The 10,728-nt window shown below is 44.3% G+C and overlaps 1 protein-coding gene and 1 pseudogene across 1 annotated transcript; both read right to left on the reverse strand.

Moving 5' to 3' along the window:
• Positions 1-2,280: 2,280 nt before the first annotated feature.
• LOC119279118 lies at positions 2,281-3,489 on the reverse strand (annotated as a pseudogene).
• A 5,420-nt stretch (positions 3,490-8,909) lies between these two features.
• Positions 8,910-10,140, reverse strand: LOC119279119 (E3 ubiquitin-protein ligase SINA-like 10). The gene is made up of 2 exons (XM_037560500.1): positions 9,892-10,140; positions 8,910-9,786 (listed from the first exon to the last, which is right to left on the reverse strand). The coding sequence occupies exons 1-2, from the start codon at positions 10,138-10,140 to the stop codon at positions 9,052-9,054; spliced, it is 984 nt and encodes a 327-aa protein (XP_037416397.1). The 3' UTR covers positions 8,910-9,051.
• Positions 10,141-10,728: the final 588 nt, after the last annotated feature.

Genomic DNA, 10,728 nt, shown 5'->3' on the forward strand with positions numbered 1-10,728 from the left:
TAAACTAAGCTTGAGTGTAGAATAGCTTATTCTACACCCCTAGTAACGCTCTATACAAAATATAGTAACATAACATGTAAAATATAGTAAATTTTTTGATCATGTAAGAAATCAAAAACTTGGATAGTACAAAATATATCTCATAATTACTACATTTTACATAGCGTTTTACTAGATTTTGCACATACCGTTACTGGGGTGTAGAATAAGCTATTCTACACTCACGCTTAGAATAGCGTTACCCTATATATATATTTCATAGACTCTTGAAATACATATCAGTCGACGGCTTCAAATTTCAACTAATATATAATGACCTTTGGGGAAGGGCACCTTTACATAGCCTGTTGGATGGAGCAAACCGCAAACTTTTATATAATGTTGTCAGAAACGTCACAGCTCCAAAGTCAGAGGAAAGGAATTGCACATCACTGAGTATAATGTATCATAACCTACAACAAAGATAGTAAGTGAAAGGCTTAATTGGGGATTTAAAAAGTCGATTTGCTGCCAAAATAAATCCTACCGAGGTTAAAGAAAAAGATAAATCACTAATACATAGAACATGCCATGCTGTATGCATCATACCATTACCCATCAATAATATTGCTAAAAAGGCACGAGAAAAACAGACACATATATTAGCAATCAAACGCTTGCGTGAGACAAATAGAAAAATTTAGTATCACACTCTGTAATATAAAAAGATATATGTTGCCTGATGTCCCCATAAAAGAGCAACTCCACGAAGTCCATGGGGAGCATGTGGCGTTGATAGCCTTGACCGAGAGAGTGGGCGGTGTGGGAAAGTCGTACTTGATGATCGAGGTGGACTTCTCGACACTTGTCACCCCTGACAGCGGTAGGCTATGCACCATAGCCTGCACTTACATTAAATGCCTGGCCGGAACATGACCTCACACGGCCTCTGTGAAAGCTGTCTGCATGCGAGGCATGTGTGCTGAGGAGGCCCCTGTTTGGGACACCTAGCACCGTCCCAAAACGGCATTGCTGACGTTTTTTGTATATCTGGTTTAACCTGGGTAGATTTACTTGGCAGTAAAACTACACAAAGGGGGCATGTCGTCACGCCATTGGCTCCTTCTGGATGTTATAGTACTAATTATGAAGAGGATTTTAGTGTAGTTTCTTATTGTACCGAGGGTTCAAAATTTTAGCAAAATTTTGCATATTTCGGTGGGGTTCGAAATACTTGTAACCCTGAAATTTTGAGCCAAATTCAAACTAAAATTTAAATTATATTAAAAATCATTAAAAAATATTGATTTTTCAAACTCAAAATCCAAAATAATTTCCGAAATTTTGCATATTCCGGCGACGTCCAAAAAATTTCCATGACCGAAATTAAAAACCTTACCAACGTGGCTTTTTGGGCAGGTCCATCTGTTGTAGTTACGCTCGGGGTACCCCGGTTTTAAATACACCGACATGCTCGTGCACAAAATCAAGATGGGCAACTAAAAAAGAAAGTTTTTTCATGCTCCATTAGCTAGCGTAGTCTTCTACTATCAATAAAACCAAAAAATAAATCAAATGTCAGTGAGTCAGATCTAAAAGTTGGGAGTTGTCCAAATGCATGTCATGGCCGTCAGTCAACACCAATGGGTTGCTAGGGTAACTCTCGGCCGCCATTCCATTTGTAAACAGAGGTTTACACTTATAGTGTTGGATGACTTGTTTTCATTTTAATATCAAAAGATTATTTTGTTACAAAAAAGATTTTTAATTTTTTTGCTCAGAAATCTCATTCATCTAGAAAAGAATTATGGCTAGTGTAGTAGAAGTTACTACCTTTTTTTTGGCAGACTGCAACCCTCAAAAATGGCTTAACACTTTGTTATTAGCAGTTTAAGCAATGTACAGAGATAAGTTTACCCCTTTGGAAGGAGATGGATTTGATTCATTCCTTAGGAAGACTTTGAGAGCAGCTTCATCAAGAATTGCTGCATGGTTATACTCTCTATGCTGCATCAACATTGGCTCTAGGTATCCTGCTTGGCAGATTTGTTTAACAGAACGCCTCCTTTCGTCCTCACTATTCTCCAGTAAACCCGCATTAAGCATCGCTTTGGTAGCATGGATAACATTTCTTGACATGAGACTGAGCTCTACTCCTGACTTGAGATATATAGATCGCAACAGATGCAAATGAAATGCTTGCAAGTTGGAATGACATAACAACGGAAGAAGATGCATTTCACAACATGATTAACACGAAGCATAATATCCTTCGATTTGAATACAGTGCCCAACAATGACATTAAAGATGAACTGCATCTACTAATTAACATCACCCAAATAGTTATAGCTGCAACTCCAAAATAAGCACGAACTACCTTGAATGCATCGTTTGTTTCCCATCAGCAGCAGCGGACCTAATCACACCAATACGTCAGACCAAGGGGAGAGCATATCGATGCAGATGTGCAGGGGAACTTCCATGGATGCCCGGTCTCCTGCTCCTGGCATCAGCTACATTGGCGGCACCGTCAGGAACGTGGGCTCGCCCTCAGCGACCACGGCGTCGGGCGATGAGCTGCTCCTCATGTGCATGTCCACGAGCACCATGTCCTCCTTGCCGCAGTTCGCCACTGCTGCCAGGGGTGTCTCCAGGTTGACCCACATCTTGCACGTGAACCGAGGCCGCATCGCCGCTCTCGCCCTGGCGCACACCATAGACACGGCGGTCACGCCGGCGCCGAGCACGCCCACTGTCATGAGGAACACGCAGTTGTCGTCGCCGAGGAGCACCAGCCTCGTGGTCGACACCGGTAGCTGAAGCTTGCTGACCTTGCCGTACTGCACGACGCGCACCGGCACCAAATGGACAGTGTGGAGGTGACCGGCGAGCGCTTGCGGCGCTCCGATGTAGCTGCAGCCGGGCTCAGTGCACTGGCAAGGCGTGTGCAGGCACGCTTTCTGTTGCTCGGCGACCTTGTGGTAGGTCACGTACCACTTGCAGCCAGCGTTGGGGCACCCGATCCTGGTGGAGGACACCACGGCGTCCAGCGCATGGCAGGGGTCGAACAAGCCACCGCCGTCCACGCATGCCTTGCACTGCCCGAAGGGCAGCAGGGCCACGCAGCCGCCGCAGGCCGGGTGCCACGCTTTGCACTGTAGGCAAGCACACAAAATCGGAGATGGCCCGTAAATTAGCATGAAAGAATAGATCTATCACCGGCGCCAATCGAGGAAGAAAGAAGGAAACAGAGAGAGGAACCTGTAAGACCGGGGCTTGAAGGGGAGGGTGCAGAGGGGGCAGTGGAGCACTTGCTTGTCGATCCTCACGGCAAGGTCCACTTGCTGGATGTACGCCGCCCCAACGATGGCGCCTCCATCTCCTCCACCGGCCGCCTCTTGCTTCATGTGGCCGTCGGGCAGGTCCAGCCGCGCCTTCTTAGAGCTCTCGACGGCCTTGTCGGGCGAAGCCCTGCTCCTCCTCTCGGCGGCCGCGGCGGCGCCCTGCATCTTACCTGGCCTTTGGGGAAAGAAAACTCCTGTGTGTGTGTCTCACGCCAAACTTTTTCAGGAGGTGGGTGAGGAGTAGAGCAGAGATCTGAGAACAAAAGTTGCCTAGGCAGCCACACTACACTATAAATGCTTCCTCATTGTGGTTTCCATTCCCAAACTTATATGGTATAGATATAAGCCGTGCTCTTAATCAATTTCATTATTGCTAGTTTATCCATACATTAATGTTGTCTTTCTTTTAAGTACCTACAAGTGTGCGATAAAAAGGTTGACCTTGCAGATCCATGTTATTTTTAGAGAAAAGCGAGGAACATAAATGGAAGCACATTGTATTTTTTTTATCCGTAGCTTCCTGCTTAATTGATACACGGTGGAGTACTTTTGACTCCATCGCCAGATTATAACACCATCGAACACGTGGGAGCCCATAAAAAGAAAAGGATACATGTGTAAGCACAAGGGATATGTGTGACCAAATAGTACAAAGGAGAACACAAACTCATCACAACTTTTCACCTAGATCACGACACATTCCGCCTTTCTCACTGTTATCGATAGACACATACGTCATCGCTGATGTGCTGGCTGCCACCAACAAATAACAACAACGTAGACCACAAGCCTCCAAAAGATCCATGGAATAGGTACTAGATTTTGGAGACCCCCGACGCCAAACATCTTGATTAGTTGCTTGCATGAAGTAGTAAGGTTACTTCCGACTGCCATTAGTTTCATTTCCTTCTTTCTATTTTAATAAATTTATGATTGCGTGCATTTCAGAAAAGCAAAGGCCAAGGGTTTCTTCCCCGGCCCGGCCCTTCGCGTGGACTGTCGAAGTGTGGCATGCTCTCCTTCTCAGAGGAGCAGCACCAGGAAGAGGCCGGGCAGTGGGCGATGGTGACGGTGTCATGTAACTACGACATGGTGGTGATCCCTATGGTCCTATGGTGCGTCATAAGTGATTTGGGCATTTAGGGGCCCTTCTGGATTGTGCGTGCACCCTCCCTTCTGTAACGTGTGCAAATTCACAGACGAAGGATGTTGCAGCCACGTGAATACCAATATTTTGGTAGGATAAGTCTGTCTGCCATCCAGTTTGTAAGTAGATTGGTTTGGTGTCGATGACTTGTTTCTATTTTAATATAGAAAGATTATTTTGTTAGAAAATTGATTTTTCATCTCATAAAGGTCAGCCATAACAAAAAGAATTATGGCCACGTGTAGTAGAAGTTACTAGTTGAACACAACATTTTATTATGCAGGGAAAAAAAGGTTCAATCAGATAGCAATGGAGTACACAAAATGCATGCATTTCTTACATGAGATTGAGCTCTACTCTTGACTTGAGATAGAACCCGTCAGAACAAGCCGCTGTACATGTCCACGGACATTTAGTGAGGTCCGTTTTCATCGACTTGCCTTAATAGAGTGCAATTTTCACATGAGCAATAAAACACAATCTTATTTGAAAGGATGATGCATTTGGACTATACTAGAAAGTAAGAATCTGGTTTATACCGAGGCTCCTCCCTTATCAAATAGAAGAGATTTAATCAGTTTCCCCTGTCTCACACATCCGTCACACAGCACTACACAGGCCAAAGCTGCATGCCTACTGAGGGCATGAACAGTGGTGGCATGTGGATACATATGTCTCATGAGAAAAAGTAATTCGAGGCAGCTACATTGATTTTTCTCCCCAACGCAGGTTATCACTAGTGTGCCTCATCAACGAATAGAAAGTAGAGACTAGTACACATGCATCTCTACTCAGCACTTCAATTTTGTCAGCTTTTTACACTGGACCAGACTTTTTCTCTGCAAGCACCCGCCTCCCGCAGAGGATCCCGCTTCCCCATCGTAACCTACTGCTCATGACATCGAATTCTACATGGCATATGGGGCATCACCCTAGGGCTATGCATTGGCCATGTCCCGAGGCAATGGATCACATGCCACAGTAGTAGAGGATAATTTCAGTACAGGAGTGCAGAGGCATCAGCAAGAACCCAGCAAAGTAAGTAAGTATACTCCTTCCCGAACTAGCAAACAAAGCAAAACATATGGTACTGCTAGTGCAGTAGACTACAGACATGACATGCAAAGTATTTTCTACTCAACTCTCCTTTTGAAACTTGACCCTGCAAAGAAATGAATGCAATGTTGTGAACTGCTCATGCTTGTCTCGTTGCCATGACGAAATCAGGGTCTGTCCGGCGATACATGCTACTCTACCTGTTGGTGTCGTTCCCGCCCCTAGAAAAAAATCACCAAGCCAATGGATGTTCATTGGATTCACTCTTTAAGTAACTTTAGATGATACCGAGAGAATATTGAGTAACACACAAGAATATGCATACAACCATTTGATACATACATCATGGATTGGTGAGGATCCAAAATGAATCCCATTCATAACAAGATTCAAAGATAGGGGAAATGACACCAGGCATCCAAACAAAAAACATGGTTCAAATACTTGTAAATTGTGGCCCACTCTTACAATTTGTCATGATCCGTAACACTCCATATGAAGAATCATCCTCATCAATATGGAACTTTTCTTTTACCTATATAAGAATGAGAAGTTCAGAAACTTAGAATTAATAAAACAAACAACCAGAGCTAGTTTGGAACAACATTGACTGAAAAGCAAGTATATTTAAGTTTTACGTATTTCTAAATAATAATGTCCCATGGATTGAAGTAATATATCATAAATACTAAGTGATGCAATATTTTACAGTAAAACTAATTGAAGCGTATTTCAGGTGTAAAGCACGACGTATCCTAAAGCATCCAGCCGCTCCATTGAACACTAAATCCGCAGAAATCATCTCCAACAGATAAAGTGGAAAAAGGACTCACCTTCAATTATTGAGTCTCACAAACAAATAATGAATGTATCACCTTTCCCACATTAGACATGATCGCTATCTCTGGCCATCAATGTTAACTAGATGTGAAGTGCATTCAAGATATTTCCCCTACTGCATGGATGCAAACTAATACATAATTTAGTTCTGCAACCAATGGATCATCAAAATATTGTGCTAATAGCAAACAATTATTTAAGATTCAAAGCAGCGACCTCAGCTTCTTCTGCCGGTTCTTCTTGGAAAAGCAAGAAAACAAATATATCTATTGATATATGTTGCTACATTCTGGTTGGAATAAATAAGCGATACAAAAGCACCTAACAAAGAAACAAGCTCTAACAATAATTTACCATGCCTTCTTTAAATGGGCAAGATCCAATAGGCAAGAAACGTGCGCCGACAAATGAAACAATTAAGACCAATTATTATAATTAACATCAATATCTCCAGTTGTTAACAGAGAAAATTGAAGCACACATATGCATTGTACATACGTAATGTATTTGGCCACCTCAGGGAATCATTTCATGAATTAGTTAATAGGAAAAGAAAAATAGTAGGGAACATATTTAAAGATGGGTATATATATCATAGACTCTGCAAATACATATCAGTCCATGGCTTCAAATTCAGCAGATATATAATGACCTATTGGGAAGGGCACCTTTCCATAGCCTGTTGGATGGAGCAAATTGCAAACTTTTATATAATGTTGTCAGAAACATCCCAACTCCAAAGTCAGAGGAAAGTAATTGCACCTCACTGAGTATAATGCATCATAACCTACAACATATATAGTAAGTGAAAGGCTTAATTGGGGATTAAAAAAATCGGTTTGCTGCCGAATTAAATCCTACCGAGGTTCAAGAAAAAGATAAATCACTAATACATAGAACATGGCATGCTTGATGCATCATACCATTACCCATCAATACTAATGCTGAAAAGGCATGAGAAAAACAGATGCATATATTAGCAATCAAACGCTTGCGTGAGACAAATAGAAAAAATTAATATCGCACTCTGTAATATAAAAAGATATATGTTGCATGATGTCCCCATGAAAGAGCAACTCCACGAAGTCCATGCGGGAGTATGTGGTGTTGATAGCCTTGACCCAGAGAGTGGGCGGTGTGGGGAAGTCGTACTTGATGATCGAGATGGACTTCTCAACACTTGTCACCCCTAACAGTGGTAGGCTATGCACCATAGCCTGCACTCACATTAATGCTTGGTCGGGACCGTGGCCTCACACGGCCTCTGTGAAAGCTGTTTGCACACGAGGCATGTGTGCTGGGGAGGCCCGTGTTCGGGACACCTAGCATCGTCCCAAAACGTCACTACACAAAGGTATGCATGCCGTCACGCCATTGGCTCCTTCTGGATGTTGTAGTACTAATTGTGAAGAGGATTTATTGTAGTTTCTTATTGTAATGAGGGTTCAAAATTTTAGCGAAATTTTGCATATTTCGGTGGGGATCGAAATACTTGCAACCCTGAAATTCTGAGCCAAATTCAAACTAAAATTTAAATTAGCTTAAAAATCATTTAAAAATATTGATTTTTGAAACTCAAAATCCAAAATAAGTTCTCAATTTCCGAAATTTTGCATACTCCGGTAACGTCCAAACAATTTCCATGACCTAAATTAAAAACCTTACCAACGTGGCTTTTTGGGCAGGTCCATCTGTTGTAGTTACGCTCGGGGTACCCCAGTTTTAAATACGCCGACCTGCGTCGTGCACAAAATCAAGAGGGGCAACTAAAAAAGAAAGATTTTTCATGCTCCATTAGCTAGCGTAATCTTCTACTGTCAATAAAACCAAAAAATAAATAAAATGTCACTGAATCAGATCTAAAAGTTGGGAGTTGTCCAAATGCGTGTCATGCCCATCAGTCAACACCAATGGGTTGCTAGGGTAACTCTCGGCCGCCATTCCATTTGTAAATAGATGTTTACACTTATAGTGTCCGATGACTTGTTTTCATTTTAATATCAAAATATTATTTTGTTGGAAAATAGATTTTTATTTTTTGGCTCAGAAAGCTCATTCATCTAGAAAAGAATTATGGCCAGTGTAGTAGAAGTTACTAGCTTTTTTTGGAAGACTGCAGCCCTCAAAGAGGGCTTAACACTTTATTATTAGGAGTTTAAGCAATGTACAGAGATAAGTTTACCCCTTTGGAAGGAGATGGGTTTGATTCATTCCTTAGGAAGACTTTGAGAGAAGCTTCATCACGAATTGCTGCATGGTTATACTCTCTATGCTGCATCAACATTGGCTAGGTATCCTGCTTGGCAGATTTCTTTGACAGAAGGCCTCCTTTGTTCCTCACTATTCTCCAGTAAACCTGCATTAAGCATTGCTTTGGTAGCATGGATAACATTTCTTGACATGAGACTGAACTCTACTCCTGACTTGAGATATATAGATTGCAACAGATGCAAATGAAATGCTTACAAGTTGGAATGACATAACAACGAAAGAAGATGCATTTCACAACATGATTAACACGAAGCATAATATCCTCCGATTTGAATACAGTACCCAACAATGACATTAAAGATGAACTGCATCTACTAATTAACATCGCCCAAATAGTTTCAGCTGCAACTCCAAATTAAGCACGAACAGCTCTGAATGCATCGTTTGTTTCCAATCAACAGCAGCGGACCTAATCAAACCAATGTGTCGGACCAAGGGGAGAGCTTATCAATGCGGATGTGCAGGGGAACTTCCATGGACGCCCCGTCTCCTGCTGCTGGCACCAGGTACATTGGCGGCACCGTCAGGAACGTGGGCTCGCCCGCGGCAACCACGGGGCCGGGTGACGAGCTACTCCTCATGTCCATGTCCACAAGCACCATGTCCTGCTTGCCGCAGTTCGCCGCTGCTGCCGGGGGTGGCTCCAGGTTGACCCACATCTTGCACGTGAACCGCGGCCGCGTCGCCGCTCTTGCCGTGGCGCACACCACAGACACGGCGGTCACGCCGGCGCCGAGCGCGCCCATGGTCATGAGGAACACACAGTTATCATCGCCGAGGAGCACCAGCCGCGTGGTCGACACCGGTAGCTGAAGCTTGCTAACCTTGCCGTACTGCACGACGCGCACCGGCACCAAGTGGACGGTGTGGAGGTGACCGGCGAGCGCCTGTGCCGCGCCGACGTAGCTACAGCCGGGCTCAGTGCACTGACAGGGCGCGTGCGGGCATGCTTTCTGGTGCTCGGCGACCTCGTGGTAGGTCACGTACCACTGGCAGCCGGCGTTGGAGCACCCGATCCTGGTGGAGGACACCACGACATCAAACGCAGGGCAGGGGTCGAGGAATCCGACGCCGTCCACGCACGCCTTGCACTGCCCGAAGGGCAGCAGGGCCACGCAGCCGCCGCAGGCCGGGTGCCCCGCTTTGCACTGCAGGCAGACACACAAATCGGAGAGGGCCCGTAAATTAGCACGAAAGAATCGATCTTTCACCGATGCTAATCGAGGAATAAAGAAGGAAACAGAGAGAGGAACCTGGAAGACCGGGGGCTTGAAGGGGAGGGTGCAGAGGGGGCAGTGGAGCACTTGCTTGTCGATCCTCACAGCAAGTTCCACTCGCGGGATGTACGCCGCCCCGACGATGGGGCCTCCATCTCCTGCACCGGCCGCCTCTTGCTTCATGTGTCCGTCGGCCAGGTCCAACCGCGCCTTCTTAGAGCTCTCGACGGCCTTGTCAGGAGACGCCCTGCTCCTCCCCTCGGCGGCCGCGGCGGTGCCCTGCATCCTGGCTGGCCTTTGGGGAAAGAAAACTCCTGTGTGTGTGTCTCACGCCAAATTTTTTCTGGAGGTGGGTGAGGAGTAGAGCAGAGATCTGAGAACAAAAGTTACCTAGGCAGCCACACTACACTATAAATGCTTCCTCATTGTGGTTTCCATTCCCAAACTTATATGGTATAGATGTAAGACGTGCTCTTAATCAATTTCATTATTGCTAGTTTATCCATACATTAATGTTGTCTTTCTTTTAAGTACCTACAAGTGTGCGATAAAAAGGTTGACCATTGTAGATCCATGTTATTTTTAGAAAAATCGAGGAACATAAATGTAAGCACATTGTTTTTTTCCCGTAGTTTCCTGCTTAATTGATACACGACGGAGTAATTTTGACTCCATCGCCAGATTATAACACCATCAAACACGTGGGAGCCCATAGAAAGAAAAGGATACATGTGTAAGCACAAGGGAGACGTGTGACCAAGTAGTATAAAGGACATCACAACTTTTCACCTAGATCACGACACATTCTGCCTTTCTCACTGTTATCGATAGACACATACGCCATCGCTGATGTGCTGGCTGCCACCAGCAAAT

This window comes from Triticum dicoccoides, chromosome 3B, assembly GCF_002162155.2.
Source record: "Triticum dicoccoides isolate Atlit2015 ecotype Zavitan chromosome 3B, WEW_v2.0, whole genome shotgun sequence".
Classification (NCBI taxonomy): Eukaryota; Viridiplantae; Streptophyta; class Magnoliopsida; order Poales; family Poaceae; genus Triticum; species Triticum dicoccoides.